Source organism: Leucopleurus acutus (assembly GCF_964270905.1).
Source record: "Leucopleurus acutus genome assembly, chromosome: 1".
NCBI classification, from domain to species: domain Eukaryota; kingdom Metazoa; phylum Chordata; class Mammalia; order Artiodactyla; family Delphinidae; genus Leucopleurus; species Leucopleurus acutus.
This window is the reverse complement of record NC_139142.1, coordinates 135,771,515-135,794,714: the sequence shown is the minus strand read 5'-3', so window position 1 is coordinate 135,794,714 and position 23,200 is coordinate 135,771,515. Positions and strand designations below refer to the sequence as shown.

Here is a 23,200-nt window from a genome sequence, read left to right as displayed (position 1 = left end):
ACTTCAATTAACAACAAAAAAAAGCTGACTCTAAACAGATGAGGTAAATTGTATGCAATCTCTCAGTGGTCACCAAAATTTCTGCCTGCTCTCAGTGATAAAATATATGAACTTAAACTATTTTACTCTCTTATTAAGGAATATGATCTGGTTTTTTTTTTTTTTTTTTTTTTTTTTTTTTTTTTTGTGGTACGCGGGCCTCTCACTGCTGTGGCCTCTCCCGCTGCGGAGCACAGGCTCCAGACACGCAGGCCCAGCGGCCATGGCCCACGGGCCCAGCCGCTCCGCGGCACGTGGGATCCCCCCGGACCGGAGCACGAACCCGTGTCCCCTGCATCGGCAGGCGGACTCTCAACCACCGCGCCACCAGGGAAGCCCCTGATCTGTTTTTAATACCTGATAGCATTCGATGAGTCTGCAGTAGAGAATTTAGGTATTTTTGCTGATTGCAGTGTGGTCTGGAATTGGAAAGCCTGGCCTAGGCGATCATCAGTGAAGACACTTAAAACACTGACCAGAGATATTCTACACAGACACCGTACCAGGCACAGAGAAGACCCAGGGAGAGGCCAGGTTCTGATGTTGAGGCCTCTGTATGGAGCCCAGCGACACCCTGCTTCATTTCCCAAGGAATCCATGTCAAGAGGCTGGCATGACTCACTGGCTAATTACCTGAACACTTGGGCTCCCCCAGCCCTCCTGGCTGTACAACTTGTCTTCTCTCCTGACGGCCAACAAAACACTATTTTCACCCTGGTCCAGACATAGCCTAAAGCTGTCCACATGGTGGTGTAAGGGATTATGACTCTGACCCGGATAACTCCGGCAGAAAACCTGCTCTTACCAGCCTCGGGGTGGGGGAGGAATGCGAATAGAATGGTGGCTTCAGCCACGCCACTCCCCGAACTTAAAAATCTCCTGGGTGCTTACGGAGCAAGGTCTAAACACCAAGTCTGGCCAACTGAAGCCCTTGGCAACATCCTTCTCCCGACCCTCTCTGGCCACTCCCTCTTCCACGTTCTGGCCACCCTGCCCCACACACCAGGCCCTTCCACCCTCTGTCTGGCCAGTGCTCCATGCAGCCTTCCCCTCACTCCCACACTCCTATCCACCCTTCAAAGTCCCGCTGGAGCATCACTTCTGTGAAGTCTTCTGGGTCCCCCAGAAAAGAGCTGCTCTTTCTCTGGGCTCCCAAATACCTCTTTCTTCAGCCTTTGCTAGACTGTCTTTCCCATGAGCCCACCGTAACTGTGGTCACCGTGTCCCTTTTTGCATCTGCGCAGTTCAGGGACAGGACTTCATCTCTGCATCTCTGTATCTCCCGAGGCCCAGCACAAAGTCAGTGCCCAGTAAATAGATCCAACAACCAAACGCACTACAGTGGTTGGGCTCTTTGCTCCACCTTTAAGATGGGCGGCTGCCATACGTCTCACCTTCTCCCTGATCTGCATTTAATTCACTCTGATCTGGGTTCAAGGTGAGGGAAATCAATCCCTATAGAAGTACCCACAATCCTGCCCATATAATGGTGCCACCTGAGCGGGGCCCCAGTTGTGGCTACATGACTGAGAGGAGGGTGCTAACAACAGGCCTGCCTCACCATCAATGGGTCCCAGAGCAAGAGGACCTACGAAGGCCCACACAGGATATGTCATATTTAAATTTAAAAGACAGAAATCAAGATAACAGCCTGATAAATAGAATATGTTCTAGCATATTGACAAATACCTTGATACAACCTGGGAGGCCACGTTTGAATTCAGCGTTCTCTGACCCCTCGGTTTTACAGTGGGATGCGGACACTCGGGGAGAGCTGGCCCTCCCCAGCATCACCCCACACTTAGAGGGGCTTCACGGACACCCATGCAGACACCCCGAGTCTGAATTCCATCCAATCCCTCCATCTCCCGGCCCTGCCCACCTTGTCAGCCTGGGGCCCACGGGTGCACACACGGTCCACGGCCGATGCAGTCTGCCCTTCCTTAGGCAGATGGACCTGCAAGCAGGCTTGAGACCGTGTGGGCAGGGAACTGAAGGGTCGGGACCCAGCATACAGTCTGGAAGGAGGAAGCGCAGACTCTACGTGGGCCATCCCTGGGCCCTGCAGCTCTGCCCCATGGAAAGTACCACATCCAGAAGGATGTCCAAAGCATGGCCTACTAAGTGTGAGTGCCCTCTGGCCCCCCTCGAGGAGCAGCCCACGGTACCGCCATCCACATCTGGGTTATTCTGGAGCCGTGAGCTTCTGGCACCGAACAATCTCACCTGACAACCAAGCCAACTGGTGAGGTGGTACTTGGAGCTGAAACTGCTTTCCAACCAGGCCTCAGAAACACACCAGCAACAATAAACATCACGCACTTGCACACACGGAAGGGCAGGCTATCGGTGACGAGCCTGTGAGTCACGGTGTTTCTTCTTCAGGATCTTATACCCCCCACCCCAGGAGCACTGATTCATCCAAGTTTATTTTCAATACTATTATTTTTAGTCAGCCAAACAATTTTTAAAATGATGATGGAGGAGGGGAGAACCACCGAAGAATATGAATTCTCTTTCCATAGCCTTCCAAGCCGTAAACCAACAAGTGGTGTGGCTGTGGCCGCTTGGTGCGCACCTGCTAGAGGAAGGTCCTCTCACTACATCAACCCGTGTTCTCCAAACAGCGAGCCCTGAGAACAAGTGTGTCGGGGGTGGGGGGGCCCTTACTGGAATCTACTGACACCATCAGTCAGATTTCCCCCTGGAAAGGGAAAAATGAGTGTTTACTAAGCACCTACTATGTGCTGTGAGCCACAAGTATCGGTCAGGTACTTGCTCTCTCTTATCTCATTTGCGTTGACTTACAGGAGGTAAGTGGGCCCATGCCCATTATACAGATGAGGCAAATGGAGCTTAAGCAATGGAAGCACATGTCCCCAAGGCTGTCACATAGCCAGTAACGGGCCAACTCAAACTCCGGTCTGTCAGACTCCAGGGCCCTTTGTTCTCCCTTGATGACTCTGCTCTTCCAGCCCACCCACACCCCCCACTCCTGTTCCCCAAGCAATATTTTAAGACTCTCTTTGGGTAGAGATAAATGGCTACACAAAACATTTAAAGAGGTAGCAAAACAAGCTCACTCACCCTGCCCTTCCAGGCGCACAGAGAAATAAGGCTCACCTCAAGTCTGAATTCCATGAGGATGCAAGAAAGTTTACAATGGGGCACATTTGAAGCAAAAGGAAAAAACCCAACTTCCATCACCAGTGCCTGCTTTCAGCCACTTGTAACTACTCAAAAAGTCCTTTCTGGGTCCATTACTCCACATTTGGGCTTAGCCCAGAGGTGATTTTTTAAGGAAAAAATGCCTTTTGGCATTTTTGAGCTGTGACAGCGTAAAAACAGACCTTTAGAAAACACACACCCAAAAAGCATTACTATTTTCAAAAGTCCAGTCTCAAAGGAAAAAAAAAACACAAAACGGTGACACCTCAGAGCTACAACTTGGCCTGGCAGTCTGTGATGCAAGAGTTAGCAGGGAAAGCCACCAGACTGATAACGCTGTAGGTTTCAAAGGCAAACCTTGACCCAGGGTTTCTTAAACAACCCCCTAGTCCTAACTCCCAGCAAAGCTGTCAGGAGAAAAACTTGCCAGATGTAATCAGGGAGAGCCATGTGATACAGAAAAAGTACTATTTCGGGGGAAACTCACTTTTCATTTCCTAGCCGGGGTTTCAACTTGTAACCTCCACGCCGCCCCACAAGAGGCGCACGCTTACACAATCGAGTACAGCCTTTCTTTATATAGATGCTTGAAAATAAATAAAGGAAGCTTCCTGGGTAAACCCTGACATATGAGCAAACATTTTCCACAGGTATCCTCTATAATGCCTACCTCTCACATTTAACCATTTTTAGGCAATTGTGGTCATTAGTTTAAGTAAACTTCCTGCTCTGAGAATAGCCAAAAATAGCAACAAAAGAAGAAAAATTGCTCACCGCATCTCAAGGCACACAGCCTTCACTTCGTTACCCTCCTATTCAGTTATTTTTATATTCCTTTGTAGTTATATTTCACTGATTTAGACTCACAGGGTGAGGGAGAGGCAAGGAGGGCAGAGGGGGAAAATAACCAACATTAAAGGCTGAATTATAGTTTTATTACTTTCAACTATAGAAATTCATAGGGCCTTAGGGTATTCATCATTAAGAAAGATCTGTGATTCAGTGATCAACCGGATGGATGCATGCAAAGGGGAGCTTCTAAAATGCCTGCATGAAAACCACTTTAGAGTTAGAAAGATCCTCTGATAGAGCTCATTTAGCCCATTTTCCAGTTGAGAACATCTGAGGCCCAGAGATGGTAAGTGACTTGGCCCAGGTGACACAGCTGATTAGAAACAGAGCTTAAGTCTAGAACCTCCTCAGGTCTGTTGACTCCTGCCTCCAAAATGACTCCCCCAAGTTTGTTTATGACTAATATTTCTCTGACCACATTTATGGGGAGAAAAGGCCTGCGACACAAACTTCAGCCTAGTCCAGCATTAGCAAAACTTCTTCATTAATAGGCTTCTACCGTGTTTTCGTTTTAAACCAAGTCTCTCTGTCGAAACACTCTGTAGCAGTGTGCCATGGTGGCAGGTTGCTGTTTACAGCTGAGGCCTCAGATAATCACTGCAGACAGTGTGACTTGTGCTCTAGATTTGTTATTTCTAAAACTGTTAATTAAGTCAAAACAAAGAATAATGTTACACACACACACACACACACACACACACACACACACACACACACACACACACACACACACACACACACACACTCATCCGGACTCAATAAACTGCAGAGCTTGGGGGATTTGGTTCTCTGGCATTAAGAAAACAGTACTTACGAGTTAACCAGAGTGAACACATACATGATTATTACAATTCCAAAGGACTCTTGTTGAGCAGCCAGTGGACCAGAGGCTACGGGAGGGCAGAATCGGGCGTCTGCCTCATTCACTGGTGGGGCCCTGCTACGTGGAGCAGGTTTGGGCGCCCAGTAGGTGCGCTGAAGGAAAGCATAAACATGAATTGGACAAGTTCTCTCGGATCTTTGTTCTAAAACCTGGAATACAGTAAAATTAGAAACCAGACTTCTGCAGGGTGGGTTTAATATGGCAATTTCCAACCGTTTCCAGGAACCACCGCCCTTGAAGATGGGGAGACTGAAGTGGTCAACAGATGATGCCCAGCCCTCCTGGGGAAGAGCTAGTCTCATCTAGCACTGCACGGGACATTCGCGTCTGCAAAAGGCTGGTAAGTCTCCCAGGCCCCTTCACCGACAGCCTTTCTAGGCAGTTCCCTTCCCAGCAGACTGGTACTACCAGACACAGATTTGGGGAAGGGGGCACGGTGGATTTTGGTTTTTTTTAAATATGTCAATACATCAAAGGAGACAAGGACAAAGTTAATTAGGACTATTCATGAGCCTTGCTGATTGAGAAAGCTGCATTCCACTTTAGAGAGCTTAAAGGAGGCTGGGGGACGGGTGAATAAAGAAGGTGGGAGAATAGGTAAAGAAATAAAGTTGGACTTCAAGTTTTAAAGCAAGCGCTGCTTGCAACATAGATGGACCTAGAGATTAATCAGACTAAGTGAAGTCAAGTCAGACAGAGAAAGACAAATGTCATGTGATAGCGCTTATATCTAAAAAAAAAAAAAAAAAAAAGATACAAATGAACTTATATACAAAACAGAAATAGACCCACAGACATAGAAAACAAACTTACGGTTACCAAAGGGGAAAGGGGGTTGGCGGGAAGGGACAAGTTAGGAGTTTGGGATTAACATTCACACTGCTGTTTATAAAACAGATAACCAACAAGGACCTACAGTATAGCAGAGAGAACTACAGTCAATATTTTCTAATAATCTATAAGGGAAAAGAAACTGAAAAAGAATATATATATATATGTTATATATAACTGAATCACTGTGCTGTACACCTGAAACTAACACAACACTGTAAATCAACGATACTTCAATAAAAATAAATAAATAAATGAAGCAAGCGCTACTTGGTCCTATTCATAAAGGAGCTCATGCAGAGACACGGCTGTATCGTGCATCCAATGGCATTTAGAAACCTCCCAATAAGTTAACAAGTGAAAATTCATAGTTGCTCAGTCCATTAAATCGTGTTAATTTTATTTCCAGCAATTACAAATTTACATTATTGAACCAATATTTATTTTTCAAACTCATTTTAATTGGATTGCTGATGTGATAAGCTCAAGAAGCCACATTCTCTCAACGCCCTCGGCTGCTTGCATTTCTCATCAGAACGATATGACTACTGTATTCCTTGACTTTTTCTATTATAAGAATTGTCATTTGACACTTTACATCCTTGCAAAGACTTCTTAAAATACATTATTAAAAGCTCTTATGTCCATATAGAAACTCAGGTTTATAGGATTTACTTTCAGCGAGTGTTAACCAGAGAAATGAAAAGCTAGGTCACACCAAAAGTCTGAAATTCTGAGGATCCACCATCACCTCCAAGTTGTCCACTTCGTATCGACATGGTCCATTATATTCTGAGCTAAGAGATCTAAAGTCACTGTTTCCGCCAAGGAAACCTGCATTTCAGGTTTGCAATACTAATGACTCTTTACTTCAAAGCGAGGACACTGTACAGTGGCATAAAATACTGAACACAAGTCACTAGTCGCTAGTTCGGTGCGAGCTAGGAGGTAACGAATTCATAGCAGTGCTCCGTTTAGGGAGAGAAGGAAGATAAAGAAGATAAAGACATCCTCGGTCTTGTAGGCAACGATCACCATGAACCCAAAAGTTCGTATGATCGTACTACCGTCCAGGAACGTCCTTTGGATAATAACTCCTGTCCTCGTGGTTTTCCACCTCATAGGGACTCCTCCCTCCTCTCCCCACCTCCTCCCACAGAACTAACGGTCTGTCCCCCTCATCCCTGGGCATTTTGTACATCCCTAGGCTGCAGCTCATGGCCTGTATTTTGGGCAAGTCTGTCTCCCACTCTAGATAGGGAGCCCCTTGAGAATAGGCACCCTGCCCTGCTCATCACAGTAGGTATTTAATAAATGACTGAATAATTTAGTCAATGAATGAATGATACACACAGAGGTCTAAACATAACACATCTGTCAAACTCTCTGGTTTACCAAACACTTCCACAGGCTTTACCTCCTCCTGATTTTACAGGTGCCGGCACGAAGGCTCTGAGACATTAAGTGAACTGCTAAATCCATCCAGGTGTTAAAACGGCAAGAAACAGGACCTGATTTCTGTGCTTTTTCTGGAGAAAACAGATGGCTGTCATTATTTTGTTTTCTAACACAGTGACCTCTGTAATATTTAAAAAACACATCATAATCCCCCCGCCCCCAAAAAATATCACTCCATTCTAGAGCTCATACTTCTTCTGATGGCTGGGAATAAGGAAGAAATAGACACTCAATGCCTTATTGCTGTTTCCCTTACTGAAGTGTAAGCTCCTCACAGGCAGGGACCATCTCCAATCTATCTCTGCATCCTCCTCCACTTCCTGGAATACTGACTCAGACATCGGAGGGGCTAACACCTATCAATGAATCCACAAAATCCAATCCTGTAACATTCGATGAGGAAGTGTGAGCAACGGGCTGTCTGCAACACGCACCGGCCCACACATTCAACTCCTGGGTGCGAGCAGCAAGTTCCAAGGTTCCAAATGTCAAGGGAACGTCGAGTGGCTCCTAGGTTTGGCCATACCTCTGAGCCAGCCCCACAGCCAGCTACCCGGTGTCCTGCAGAACCCTCCTCATCCCAGCCCTTGCGCGGAGCTCCCCTAATCAAGGTTAACAAGAGAAAGGAGAGGATGTGTGCAAGCAGGTGAGCTTGCTTCCAACAGGCCACAGAAGAATGGTGCTCTGAGCAGCAGCTGAGAGAGGAGGGAGGACAGGAGACGCCGAGATGGAGACGGTATTAAAGACGCCCCTCCTACACCCTCGGTCTGTCCCCAGAAGCCTGAGAAAGGAGTGTTAGAGATGGGGATCATTTCCCTTTCTCCCCAGGGTGAGAGCAGCCTGGCAAAGTCCAGGTAGATAACAGGAGGAGGTTGCACCGAAAGAACAGATGCACAGAAAGGGAGGAGAGGGTGTGTGTCAGACCTGGGGTCTGGCTTAATCCTCCCACTTTTCTCCGGACCTGGCGCTCCGATGCAAGAAAGCCCCAATTTCCCTCCAAACAAACCAGGCCTAAGTTTGGTACAGCTCTCGACAAGTGGGCCAAGTCATGTGTCCCATTGGTGGAAACACAAGTTATCAGTGTCCATCAGAACAGTCATCTTGAAGTGCACCTGGCTCCTTATCACTGACATAACCTACACACACCTTCTCTACCTCTTGGTAGCAAATGCTATCACTCCATTCTTATACACTGGCCAGGAAGATACCTGCAGCTGTACTCAGGTACGCAACTAGGTGACAAGTAGGATGCTGTTACACAACTTGCCAAAGTCCTGCCCATCCTGCCAGACCTCAGAGTGCCCTGAGAGCCCCTCTGTTGGTGTATCTAAATCAGGCTCTTACCACTGCCTTGGCACCGGTCTCTTTGACATTCTTGACACCAGTGAGCCTGTACCACTCCAGCTCTCTTGATCACTGAGACAGGTTAGAGCCGGGGTGACAGAAGCAAGTGTGTGGTCTGGGGGGCTCTAGTATCCAGCTCTAATCGCCCCATGGAGCTGCTGCTGCTCAAGATTTCGTATTAGCCAGAACAGGCTTGTTAAAATCTCCTTAGACTGAGGGCTCCTTACACCCCAAGGTCTAGACCTCGCAGAGTATTTTTAAGTACCCAGTGCCCCACCCCACACACCCTGTGGGATAACTAGGTTCAACATTTCCTTTTGTCAACTTTCCAAAGCCCTAGTTATAAAAGGCAGTGAGGACAGAACAGACAATTTGACAAGAAACCCCACAGCCTACAGGGCTGAGACACACCGATATCACCAGTGTGAGGCCAGCTAGCTACCTCCCCAAGATGTGGCCTTTAGTTCTCTGCCCACGACCAAAAACAGCAGTAGCTGTTGCCAAGGGAGACAAGGTGACCCAGAGGCGTGGGCACAAAATCCAGGGATGGAAATCCACTTTGTCTGGATCCGCCCAAGAAACTGGGTTTCCCTAACTGAAAAAGATGGAAAAAACTCTGCCTTAGCATTAAGTCCTTGCCAGGCAGGTAGAAGAAGATGGCCCAGTCCTAACAGAGTCATGAGAAGGCCAAGTTAACTTGAACTCTCAGAGACACCCAAAGTGTTCATATGCCTCAGGCTGCGCAGGACTTTGGAAAAGGCAGGCCGTAGCTATGCTTCCCCAGAGGGCAAACTCCTACCTTGCCAGGCCTCTCCTCCAGGCTGTCACCAGCCCAAAGACTGAACACTGGCAACCTTACCAACAAAGATCCGTGGGGCCCAATCCCCCTGGTTAACACTGCTCGAGCCGTCAGCAAAGAATGTATTCAGAACCTTCAAAGGGAGGAGCAGCCTGGGCCAGCAGAAGATGCACATTTGGTCAGAACTGTATGTTTACTAGGCCAAGCCTTTTTCACCTCTCTCCTCCCAAGGTTTCTCAACATTAAACGTGGGATAAATCTTAGGCCTAATTACCTGATCTATTTTCCAGGAGTTTCTTTTTCTTGATCTCATAAAAGCATGTGAAAGTCCTTTGTAAACTGTGAAACACTTTACACAGCTGCTCCTTTTATAATTGATAGCTTTTTTTTTTTTCCTGTTTCAAAACATAAAGCACTTGTCCTCGATGTACGCAGGCAGGTAAGAAGGCAGGTTTTGCAAAGCCTTCCCCAGGCTGGAGAAGTATGACTTTCATTCACCCTACTCCCCACCCTTCACCCAAAGGAATAAGGAAGAATGAAGAACTAGGGCTGGGACCAGGACCTAGGGCTCACTGACCATCACATCACACCACCTCCTGTGAAGTCAATCCTGGCTCCCGATCACACACCCAGAACACACTTCCCGGGCGGCACACTGCCTTCCCTCCCGCTTTATGGACTGGATCCACCCAGTTTTGAAAAAAATTATTATTTTTCAAGTCAGTACTCCCACCATATGTGGCATTTATTTCCAGAGGAGGCCTGGGTTCCCGTGGACAGATGTTGCTTTGTGCCTGCCTGACACGGATGGCAGCCCTCGTACAGCTGCCCCAAGCAGGTGGCCAAGGATGGAGTCTACTCCTGGCCCAGCAGCAAGGATGACAATTTCTGTGGGGCTCTGGCCTTGGGGACCCTCTGCTCATTGCTCTGCAGCCTGGAACCCCAAGAACATCCCCTACTCACACACACAAACTCTCCCTTGCTTCAGAATAAGACTTTTAAAGGGGGCTGAGAGGGAGGGAACAGGAGGCTAAGGTGCCCCCCCAAGACACCCCAATTCCCAGCCTGGCACACCTCAGCTAAGAGAAGGCCGTGGGGAGTGAAGTCACTGACCCCTTCTACCAGCCATCTGTGAGCTCCCGCCTGACCTAGCTGGCGCGAAGTGGAGGATAAAGGAGATCCAGACAGATGGCAAAGCGCTTTGGGAAGGAGGGCTCTGTAGGAATGCGAGGGCCGATGCGAGGCCCACTTTGGGGTGCGTGTTGTTATCTCAGCTCTGAGCCCCGTCCTTTGGGCATCCACCCGCAATCTCAGACTGAAAGGTGGGCAAAAAACAGTCAGGGGAGGTGGAGGACAGGACCCCACTCTCTGCCACTTAACTCTCTCATCTCAAAGCCAGAGCCCTGCACTGCAACTAAAAGTGCGTGTGTGCGGAGGGGGCGGGAGATTGGCACAACCGAATCTAAAAATACTCGATAAAAATGCTAATCCCGAAGGCAAGGAGAGAATGAAGAAGGAATCTGTCAATCACGAGGCTCCCGCTCCTCACCCACAGCCCCAGCTGTACGGACTGCATTCCTGTCGAGGAGGAAAGAAGTAGGGGGACAGGAATGAAGAAAAGAAAGGGAGAGACACCACCACCTCCACGAGCGCGGGCCGCGGGGGCGGGAGGCGGCGGCGGAGGAGGGGCTCCGGCCAGCGGAGCTGAACAAAGCGGGCCTCAAGTTCTAGCCCGCAGCTCCCCGGGGTGGGGGCGGCCGATTCCTGCAGCACCCCTTTCCCGGAGGTGAAAAGCGAATGCGAGGTCTAGGAGCGCGAGTGCCGCGTGGAAGCCCCAGGCTCTGAATCTTTGCAAATATAGAGAAGGTTTTGTTTGGGGTCCCCCCCACCCCCTTCCTGCCCACGTTCCCACCCCCCTTACGCGCGCGCGCCCGCGCGCGCACAGACACACACACACGCTATCCCTCCCGCTCCTATCCCACCAGGCCGTCCTCGCCACGCCAGGGGGCTGGACGGGCGCGCCCCAGCGTCCCTCGGGCCCCCACCTGGGGATGGTGATGCACTTGGTGTTGACGTTCTGCGTGGTGATGGCCTTCTCCAGCTCGTCCAGCTGCCCCGTCTTCTTGAGCTTCTTGACCAAACTCTTGACCGCCTTCTCGCACCACTTCTCCTCCTGCCCGTTCTGCTCGCCCTTCTTCCAGCCCAGCAGGCGCTTCACGATCGGGGGGGTGAAGGGCAGGATGGACGACATGGCTGGGGAGGGCGCGCGGGCGGCGAGGAGCGCCCCCGGCGGGGCTGGGTGCGGCGGGACGCCGGGGGCGCAGCGGGGTGCTCGGCCGGGGAAGGCAGCGGCCGCCCAAACTTCGCCTCAACTCTCGGCGAACTTGCCGGTGCTCCCGGCCGGGCCGCGGCGCTGCAGCCGGCGGGGCTCGGCGCGCGGCCCTGCGCCCCGGGCGGCTCCCAAGGCGGGGAGAAGGGCGGAGGGCCGGCGGGCGGGCAGGCAGCAGAGGCGCGGGATCGGGAAGGCCCCGGACGCGGGGCGGAGACGGCGGCCGCGGGGCTCGGAGTGGCAGAAGAAAGTTTGGGTTTCCGCACGGGGTGGCTGTTTGGGTGCCGCCTCCAGGAAAGAGAGTCCAACTCCCAGCCAAACTTTGCTCGCCTCGCTCGCTTTGATGCGCAGATCCCTCCGCCTCGGTAGCCTCGCCTCCCGCTGCCCTCCTCCTTCCCGGCTCGCTCGCTCGCTCGCTGGGCCGGCCCCGGGTTTGCGCCGCGCTCCCGCTCCCGCCCGCTGCCAGTCTGTGTTTCATGCAAATCCGCGTGCAGCCTCCTTTCCAAGCGCTGTCACCGCCCCCTTGCCGCCGGGGCTCCCCGCCTTCTCCCCCGCGCCCTGCCGCCTCCTCCCGCGGGCGCCCTACCCGCCCCCCGCCTCCGGGAGGGCGCCCGGCCTTCCCCCGCCCGGAGCGGAGCACGCCCACGTGGGCGTCCGGGGACAGCGGCGGCCCGGGCTGGAGCGCGCAGGACCCCGCGCGGCCCCGACCTGAAGGCCGGCGGGCGCCAGGAGGAAGTCGTGGGAAAGGAGCGGCGAGAGGGGCCCCAGGCTGGAGGGCCGGGCTCGGGCCGTGGCGTCTGCTCTCGGAACCCACACTCAGGAAGCTCAGTTGGAGTGGTGGGCCCGAGAGCGTTAGACTCGCACGAACGAGCGCCGTCCGGCCGCAGGCTGGCGGTGCACCCCCGGGAGGACCCCGGTCCGAGAGAGGGCGCGCGGAAGGCTTAGGCCCAGGAAGTTGGGGCGCGCACCGAGACGCGGGCGCGCCGATCCCGGTCAGGGGCCTTGGCGGCGCCGGTGACTCTAGGGCTGTTTTTATTCTCGCACCGGTGAGATCATACCGGCTTAGAGCCCCGAGACCGTGCGAAAGAGGGATTAGTGAGAGGCTCTCAGAAGTGGAGATTTGGGGACCCCAGTGACTCCCTGGATAATAGCTGGAGCCAGGGGGTCCCCTGGGCCTTGGGAACCAAGTGCCCGGCAGAAAATGGGCCTCAAAGACATCTGTTGAGTTCAGGAAGAAATGAATGGGGGCGCTTTAGAACTTATCTCTGGAGGAAAGGTTTCATTACAGGGTGTTGGAATCTTATGATAAAGAAAGATCCGAAATTCGACACCCAATAAATAGGAGAGAGAGCTTTGTTTTCAAAGCTGTACACTCGCAAAAAGTGGGGCAAAAGGGCAGTATTGGGGAACCTTATGTATTCCAAATTAGTTTTGGTGGGAAGCAAAGGAACACCGGGATATTGGGGGAGCTCGGGGGTTTTTCTCCCTACCAGCACACTTCAGGGGCATCTGCCCACAAACCCCTCACTCAGCTGCTTTCAGGAGTTACCCCAGGCCCCCAGGGCCTTTCTCCTGCTGCCCCTCCCCCTACCAGGCCTCTAGGCTTTGTTTGTTTTTAACAGCAGGAAACCCCCGTGGTGAGAAAGAAGTTATCTGCAAACCCTCTAGCGGGTGGGGAGTTACAAAGCCCTGTGAGGTGTGGCCTAATCCACAAAGTCAGCCCAGAAACGGCAGGGGTCCCTGCCTGGTAGGAGAGAATGGCCTCTCACAAGCCTGTCAGCTGCTGGGGCTGAGCGCTGGGCTTCTCGCCCTCCCCTCCTTCTAACTCCCCGCCTGCTTGGACCTTAAAGGAGAATCCCTGAACCCCAACTGGGGCTTAATGACCTGGTTCCCGTTCCTGGCTGGTCCTCGGGCTAACCAGCAGCCACTGTAATCCGGTTTCACTCCCTTCCTGCCAGCCCTCATCAAAAAAGAGACGGGAGAAAGGCGATCAACGTTTATTGATGGCTTTCTCCATTCCAGGTAGCCTGAGTGCTGTCCGCTGGTTTCACCTTCACAATGGCGCTTGGGGTGGATGTCCCTACGTCTCCCATTTACAGATACAGCACCTGAGGCACAGAGATTATAGTAAGTACTCGAGAGCCCTAGCAGCAGAGCTGGGATCTGATCCCCATGCTTTGGGAGGCCTCAGTCCGCATTCTTGCCACTGCACCCAGCTAGCTGCCTTACAGAGTCGTGGAGGGTGAAGGTGACACCACAGATGGAGCTCTTTGCAAAACAAAAGTTCTTTACACAGGTGCACTATTGTGATACTAGAAGAAATGTTTGCTCACCTGTAAAATGGAGCTGGAGATAGCTTTCCTCTCAGTCTCCTAGAGCGGTTGTGGGAATACAACGTGGAAAGCTTTGCAAACAGTCGAATGCTGTAAAGGAATAGAACCACCCCTTGGGGCCACCATTAGTGCCATGGAGAGTCGTGCGGGGGTGGGGGGAGCAGGTTTCGGTTAGACATGCACATCTACGGAGTACCTCCGTGTTGCCATCCTACTCATTTCTGGGATGCTGAAATGAAAGATGAAGGTCCCTAACCTCAGGAGCGCACGGCCCAGAGAAGCACCAAGGGGTAGGAGGTGTGTGCCCGCATGAAAGGGGCCCTTGCCGTCATCCCAGTAAAACATTCATTTTAACCTGAACATCGAATGAGGCAGGTCCCGCTGTTGAGAGGCAGTCAGATGGAGCTAAAGGACCTCAAGCTTCATCAGTGACTGACCTGGCTTTCGAGCCTGGCTCTCTTCATCCCTTCTCTCCACTGAGCGTCTATTCTCTCAGCTGTAAGAATGCAGCACACAACTACGAATGCAGAAAGAGCATTAAAATTGTTCCCCTTCGGTGCGAGGCCCTCATTTTACACAGGCAGAAGCCAGGTATGGTGAAGTGCAATGTGTGCTGTGGAGGTAAGGAGCCCGAGAGAGATCTGAGGATTGCATGTAGTGGAAGGACCTAGCGTGTCCCTAAGCCTCTGAATTGTGACATGGAAAGGGCCCCCGGTTCAGCCCTCTCATTTTCCTGAGGGGAGGCAGTAACTTGTCAGCAGCTAGTGTGGCTGAAACATGCTTTCCTGCGCTTCCTTCATATCATGGGACAGGGACAGCTGTACGTGAAGAAAACAGCGCTGGACCCACGTTACGAAGCCAGCAAGCACCGTTTCTGGGCTGGTTCTTTCTTCTCTGGCCTCCGTTTCTCCACAAGAAGAGTTGGGGAAACCAGCCCAGTTTCACAAAGCAGTGAGGAGGGCTAAGGATTAGATTCCCCCGGGTGCCAGGAGGACCCCACATGCTCCCTTGACTTTGGGCAGTGAGTGGGTGGGTGGCTCCAGATGGATAGAAACTCTGTTCTGGTGCCTGGTCTCCTGGGGCCCAGCCAGGCTGGCTTCTGCAGAGGTTGTCCTTGGAAGGGACATGTTAGCCCGGTTAATTTTTCATCACGGTAAGTGCAAAGTTCAAGAGAGGTGGGATAGGGCCAGAGGCAGAGCCTCTGTTTTCCTGGAAATAGTTAGTCCTATGGGGGAGGAGCCTCACAAGCGGATTTGCCAAAAGGTTTTCATGTATTTGGAGTGGCTCCCAGGTGGAACACTGGAAAGAAACAAGCACCTGCCTTCAATTCTGATGACTTTTCCAGTAGCTAAAGGGTGTTTAATCAATAAGTGAGTGAAGCAATTATACTCCAATAAAGATCTATTTAAATAAATAAATAAATAATCAATAAGTGGTGAATCTAGAAAGAGCAAGAAAATTGTTCTGTCTTCATTTTACACAAACATAAAGTGACATCTGGTGAAGGGAGGGCATTCACAACCTGCAGATAAGTCAGGATCTAGTCAGGTCTAGAACTTTCATCAAAGGGCCCTCACCCGAGAAAGAGCCTCTGTCTGCAGTCAGCCCCCATTTTTTAGCTCTTTCTAGCACTTTACACATGTGAGCTCTCCTGTGGCACCAGACGGACTTGAGTTAAAATGTCTAGTCTCCCGTTTCCAGCTGTGTGACTTCAAGCACACACTTGAAGGGACTTCAAGTCCCTTAACTCTGTGCGTCAGTTTCCTCATCCATATAATGGGAGTAATAACAACATCTACCTCTTAGGATTGCTGTAAGGACTCAAATAACCATGTAGAGAGCTTTCTAAAAGCACATAGAACATTTTCAATACACATGGCTGGTGCTCTGCGTAGAGTACTGTGCACAAGTTAGAAGCAATGTGTTCTGCGTACATGAGACAAATGGTTGGACCTTAAAAACAGTTCTAGGTGAAGACGGTAACACACAGAATGAAACAAATAACACAATGCTACTTATGTAAAAAATTACATAGACACAAAACAACTGTATACATTTTGAAAGAAGTCATACAAACAAGATAAATATTGAATCACCTCACACGCGTTAGGATGGATATTATCAAAAAAAGAGAAAATAGCAAGTGTTGGTGAAGATGTGGAGAAATTGGGACCCTTGGGCATTGCTGGTGGGAATGTAAAACGGTACAGTCCTGTGAAAATGGTATGGCGGTTCCTCAAAAAATTAAACATGGAATTAACACTTGATCTAATAATTCCATTTCTGGGCATATACCCTAAAGAAGTGAAAGCAGGGACTCAGGTATTTATACAGCCATGTTCACAGCAGCGTTATTCTTTTTTTTTGTTGTTTGTTTTGTTTTGTTTTGTTTTTTTGCTGTACGCGGGCCTCTCACTGTTGTGGCCTCTCCCGTTGCGGAGCACAGGCTCCGGACGCGCAGGCTCAGTGGCCATGGCTCACGGGCCCAGCCGTTTCGCGGCATATGGGATCTTCCCAGACCAGGGCATGAACCCGTGTCCCCTGCATCGGCAGGCGGACTCTCAACCACTGCACCACCAGGGAAGCCCAGCAGCGTTATTCTTCATAGCCAAGAGGTGGAAGTAACTCTAGTGTCTACTGATGGATAAATGCATAAGCAAAATACAGTATATACGTACTGTAGAATATTATTCAGCCTTAACAAGGAAGGAGATCCTGTCATATGCTACAACATGGATGAAACTTGAAGACCTTGCGCAAAGTGAAATAAGCTAGTCACAAAAGGACAAGTACCATATGATTCCATTTACGTGAGGTACCTAGAACTGTCAAATTCATTGAGACAAAAGGTAGAATGGTGCTTGCCAGGGACTGGGGGGAGGGAAGGAGGGGAAGTAAGTGTTTAATGGGTGTGGGGATTGAGATGGGGAAGATGAAAAATTCTGGAGATGATGGCGGTGATGAATGTACAACCACGTGAATGTACTTAATGCCATAGAACTGTACACTTAAAAATGGTTAAAATGATAAATTTTATGTTATCTATATTTTATCACAATAAAAAATAGAAAGAGAGAAAAAATATACATTGAACACAACAAAATAAGTGTTTGAGGGTGGGCATATGGGAATTGGAGACGAGGCTAAAGGGGGAAAATAAATAAATGGATCTGTGAACCTATAATGATGGAGTACTGCGTGGTACTGAAGAGTATGTTAACCTCACCCTCTGCTGCAGAGCTGCAATAGTACAACGTGCTCAGCACATGGTAGTCAATATACTAACTATTCTCTAGTTTGCTCAAAAGACAGAGCCTTTTAGTTTCTAGCACCTTCCAACCCAGTGATGGTGATACCTCATATTTGGAGAACCCAGTCAAAATCACTTAAAACGCCTGCCTCAGGGCCACCCCTAGGACCATGCAGGCTCAGACACTGCCCCCACCTGACAGCTTAGGGAACTGAGGGCTGGGGGAACAATACCCTTTGCAGGTCTGCTCTATGCCAGGCTCTGGGCCAGGACTTCAAGGATAGGGTCTTGTTTGAAGTTCTCAGTCCCCAAAAGATGGTTGCTATGGTTGCTGCTTCGCAGAGGAGGGACCAGAGACTCAGGAATTTAAGTTGCTGTTGTCCAAACTGGACGGCTGACCCCGGACTGCCAGCCCAGCAGGTTCCTGGGGTTGATTACAGACTGTCCCTGGGAGAAGGGGGCTGGGACAGAAGGAGCCGGGTGCAGATACTGTCCACGGAAGGTAAGGCGAGAGACCAGTTCTGACTCGAGGAGATTTGGGGCAGGGGATTGGACTTGGGGGTAGGCATAGCCAACCGCCGCTGTGTGCAGACCAAGGCACGGGGCCAGGGCTGCGGGGGAGGACAGGATGGGCCTGTGGGCAGGCGGTTGGAGCCCAGGGCAGGGTTCACAGAGCTATTTTGAGTTCTTCTGCAGGAGCTCCTTCCCAGCGTTCAGAAATTGCAGGCCTGGGAGTCAGGAACCAGGATAGGATCCCGGTAGGTGTAGAGTTGTGTGTGTGAGTGCATGTATGCTTGACTATACCATCTGTGTATGTCCTGGTGTGTTGGTCACTCTCTCTGTGTACAGAGGTGTTGTTGAGATTCAGGTGTGTGTGTGTGTGTGTGTGTGTGTGTGTGTGTGTGTGTGTGTGTGTGTGTGTGTGTGTGTGTGTGTGTTAGATGTCTCTGTCTGCCCATGCCTCTGAGATCTGTCTTGTTCAGATCACATTATTTCAGAGTCCAGCCCCATATGTTTAAGAGAAATGGATACACGTTGTGTGAATTTTCTCCCTCGGTTCATGTGTTTTTGTGTCTTCGTCTTTGCACCTTGTACGTATGTACGTTTGTAGAGGTCACTTTATTTGCTCTTTCCTATTTTCTGGGATAATAAGAGTCACAAATGTGGCCTTGGCTCAGACCCAGGATCTCCCTCGGCCCAGTGTTCAATTTACAATGTGGCCCTAAGAAAAAATAGTTGTTGGCAAATTGTTGGTTCATTATAATTGCATTTATTTTTAAAAGCACATGTGCATATGGACAAACACCAAGGAGTGGTGTGTTGAAATAAAAATATAGTTCTAGAAAGGCAGTGAGACTGTCTTACTTTTAATATACTGCAAGTTGTTTTTACACTAGAAGTGAATGGAATATACTATATCTAAGTCGTACCTCAATTTAAACAAAGATTTTGAAGAAAGACAGCAAGGTGTAGGGCGAAAGCAGAGTTAGGTCTCTCCGGGATAAGGAATGTGGATTCTGGAGGGTGGAGGGGAATGAGGCAGGGGTGGCTTGGACTATCTGGTCAGGTCTGAGAGGGGTTCTGATGCTCAGGGCGGCGGGCGGGGTATGGGGTGGGAGGGCTGTTAGGGCCTCTGTGTAGTCAAACACCGGGCGTGTGAAAAGAGAAGAAAAGTCCTCACTGCTCGAAACAACACACATGTCTAGAGTACTCTGTCCCTTAGACACAACCCAGCATCTGGAAACAAACCTCCTGGGGTTGACTCAGACTTTGAAGGAATGAAATGAAAGTCACAGGAATATGGGGAAAGCTGTCCCTCTCCCAAGCGATTCAATCTGACCAAAGGGAGGGACACCAGCTAAAAGAGAGATGAGTGGGATTGTTGTTGTCGTTTAAAAGAACCACGTTACAGGATTCTATTTCTATGAAATGCCCAGAATAGGCCAACCTATAGAGGCAGAAAGTAGATTACTGGTTGCTGGGGTGTCTGGTGGAGGGGTGGGGTGGGAGTGACTTCCGGTGGGTACAGAGTTTCTTTCTGGGGGAATGAAAATGTTCTAAAGTTGACTGGGGTGATGGTTGCACAGCTCTTTGACTATACTAAACCCCACTGACTTGTACATTTTTAAGCGGGTGAATTGTATGGTATGTGAATTATAGCTCAATAAAGATGTCTTTAAAAAGAATAATAAAGGGCTTCCCTGGTGGCGCCGTGGTTAAGAATCCACCTGCCAATGCAGGGGACACGGGTTTGATCCCTGGTCCGGGAAGATCCCACATTCCGCGGAGCAACTAAGCCCATGCGCCACAACTACTGAGCCTGCGCTCCAGAGCCCATGAGCCATAACTACTAAGCCTGCGTGCCGTAACTACTGAAGCCCGCGTGCCTAGAGCCCATGCTCCACAACAAGAGAAGCCACTGCGATAAGAAGCCTGTGCACCACAACGAAGACCCAACACAGCCAAAATTAAATTAAATTAAATTAAATTCAAAAAAAAATAATAAAGGCTAACACATATTGAACATCTCACAAGTGCTAGGCCCTGTTCTCAGTGCTTTACGTGGATGAGATGAACTCATTTAGTTTCTACCACTGCCCATGGTTGGTGTTATTATCGTCCCCTTTCCGAAAGAGGACACTGAGGCATGGCGAGGTGACGTCAGTGAGTAACCTTGCTCAGACAAGCCAGGCAGCCTTGCTCTTGTTCTTAACCATGATGAAGACAAACAAACACTCACTAGAGAAAATCACACTGCAGTCCCCGAATTTTTTCATGAAACGTATCATGAACATCTTTCTTTGTCAAGAAATATACATTGACTCCATTATGTTGAACGTGGAGATTCTGCCACATGGATCTATCCTAATTTGTGAAGCCAGTTTCCCACAATTGGACCTTTAGGTAGCTCTCCATTTTATCTGGCATTGTAAGAAGTGCTGCTTTAAACATTTTTGTACGTATGCATCTGTGTACATAGAAGAAGTCCCTGGAAGGAGAATGGCTACTTCTGATGCTGTTACTAAATGGTCCCTGAAAAGCCGTTGTACCAGCTTATCCTCACCACACCAGCTTTATACAGTGAGAATGCACCTGGGGCAGAATTTTTCTTATCGTCTTACTTAGTCATCAATAGCTCCATTCAGTTTTAGCTATGACTTGTTTGTTTGTTTCCTTCTGAAATCAACCCATGAAAAAGGGTCTCTGCTGAAAGACCTCTCAGCATGGAGCAGAGGAGTCATAGGTGAGGAATCACAGGGTGGTGCTGTTGGCAGGCAGTATAAGGATGCATTTTTCGGTCTTCTTCCCCTTCCCTCCCACAGGTATTGGTGTTCCCCACGGCCAGGTACTTGCTTCTTTCTTTTTACAACCTCTCCCCAGGTGATCTTATTCGCCCTGAGTCTCACCTAACCTTTATAAACTGACTCCCAAATCTGAGTATCTGGCCCAAACCCCTCTCCTGAGCTCTGGTCTCAAACTGTCCCCTGGAATTAGAGGCCCACAGTCATCTCAAGTTCACGTTCAGAACTGAGCACATCAGCTTCCTCCATGAACCTCCTTCTCAGTCCTCCGTCCTCAGGGGCATCACCATTGTCTCCAGTCACCCAACTAGTAACCTGGAAACTCCTCCCTTCTTTCTCCCCTACATCCAATCTGCCACCAAACCCTATAGAATCTGCCTCCCATCTCCCAGCCTTCACCTTAATTCACGCCCCTATCACTGCTCACCACCAATTATTACAGTAATTTTCTAATTGTCTTCCTTCTCTACTTGCAGCCAGAGTGAGCATTCTAAAAGCAAAAATCGCATCTACATCTCCCTGCTTTGTAAAAAATACTTTCAATGATTTGTAAAAAATGCTTTCAATTGTCTACAACAGTGCCGTCCAATAGAAATATATGAGGGTGACCTATGTAATCTTAAATGTTCTTGAGCCTATGTTAAAAAACAGGAAAAAGGAACAGGTGAAGTTAATATATTTGATTTAACCCAACATATCCAGTATATTATCATTTTAACATGTAATCAATATAAAAACTATCTCTACTTTTGTGTGTGCGCAAAGTCTTTGAATCTGTGGTGTGCGTTTCGCTTACATCTCAAGTTGGACTGGCCACATTTCAAATGCTCAATAGCCACATGCGGCCAGTGGCTACGCTGTTGGACAGCACAGGCCTAGAGAATAGAGTCCACAGTCCTTCATACAGAGTGAAGGCTCTGAGTGATGGGACCCAGCCTAGCTCTGGCCTCAGCTCTCTTGCTGTGCCCATATCACATCCTCTCTCCAGGCACATCACAAATATCCCTGGTTCTTCTCATACCACTGTGTCTTTGCTCATACCACTCCTTCTGGCCTTTGGTGTCCTCTCCATCCCTTCAATCTCCACATCCCACCCCTTCAACTAGATGAACACTCCTCCCATCCAAGACTGGGTTCAGGCATCACCCACTTCGTGACGTCTCCCCTTCTCTGACTATCCTGTTCAGACCTCTCTGCTGATACGTAGGACCCATTAGGGCATTTATCTGTTTAATTAACTGATTCATTACAGTAGATTTTAAGCCCTTGAAAGTCCAAGGCCTTGTCATATTTTTCTCTCTGCAACACCTGTGCCTGAGCCCACTGAAGGTACTTAATAAATGTCTGGTGATGAACTGAATTAATAATGAGGAAGCCAAGGTCCATAAAGATTAAGTGATGTTCCCACAGTCTCATAACTAAAACCTGGTATCCTGACTTACACCGCAGGCTCTCAGCCCCGTGCTTATTGGGCCACTGGGTTAGGGGATATCAGAAAGCCAATCTGTAGGGTATGCATGTAAGGATTTACATGAAGATCGGTTTGAGGTGCCAACTGCTAAAATCCAGGCAACCTGGACCACAATCTTGCTATTTCTGGTATGGACTCGGCTTCTGTTGCACTCTATTTTACTGCCCTCAAACAATTACGAGGAAATGACGGGGACCAAAAGAAACGTAGGAGCAGGGTGCACGATGATACACAGCCCTTCATCTGGACTGACCTCACCCACACCTGAAGAGAATGGCTGTGACTTGGGGAGACATTTTCTCTGAAGTGCTTGAAGCCTGGTTAAGTGGCAGGAGAAATGACTGACTAGGACAGCCATAGGGGAGGGGATGGGGAGGGTGAAGGGTCTGGTTCTATCAATGGACCTGCTCTAACTCGCACATTATTTACAGCCCCAGTCTCAGTTTCCTCATCTGTAAAATGAAGGGATTGGATTGGCCTTGGGTGTTATAAATACAAGACTCAAATACCCTCCTTGCCTGAACCGTGGCAGACATCACGAATGGCTTTTGAGTTCTTTCCTGCCTTGGAATTCTCCTTTAAACTCTGCCAGGAGCTGTCACTCCTCTAGCTGGAGCCTGCCTGCCTCTGTGCCTCTTCTAGCTCCAACCTTCGAATTCACTGATAGAGACACAGCCTCTGATCTCTGGGAATCCCCTAACTAGATGCAAATGACTGTGGGAGGAAAACACCTCGAGTTCTTGTCAGCTTCAATCGACAGCTAAATTCTCAGGGCCCCTTCCTGCCATGGCCACCCAGGAGGCCCAGGAGTGAATTCTAGGAGAGGGGGTGGTAGGAGGAAAGGGTGTGCACTTGTGAGCCTGTTGGGTCCGGTGCCTGAGCTTCCACTGTAGGCACCCTTGTTCAGGGCAATGGGTAGAAGAAACGCCCAGGGAGGGAGAGCCTGGCCTCCTGCCCTTGGGTAGCGTGCAGCTTAATTCGGCAGCCAGAAAATACAAGTGCTGTCCCCACTGATTTCAATACGCAGAGCAGCACTCATCTGTCTAATTAACGGATGTGTCACCAAGTGTCCAGGATGAAGCAGCCTCGCAATAAATATTAGATTGAATGAATGAAAACAAATGAACGTACGCAGGCACTC

The 23,200-nt window shown here is 49.6% G+C and overlaps 1 protein-coding gene across 1 annotated transcript in view; it reads right to left on the bottom strand.

Moving 5' to 3' along the window:
* Positions 1-12,063, bottom strand: part of SMAD3 (SMAD family member 3) — a 116,593-nt gene extending 104,530 nt beyond the window's left edge. Inside the window, exon 1 of the mRNA XM_082853889.1 lies at positions 11,420-12,063. Coding sequence (XP_082710015.1) covers positions 11,420-11,625 — 206 coding nt within the window. The 5' untranslated portion in view covers positions 11,626-12,063. The remainder of the gene's footprint in view (positions 1-11,419) is intronic.
* Positions 12,064-23,200: the final 11,137 nt, after the last annotated feature.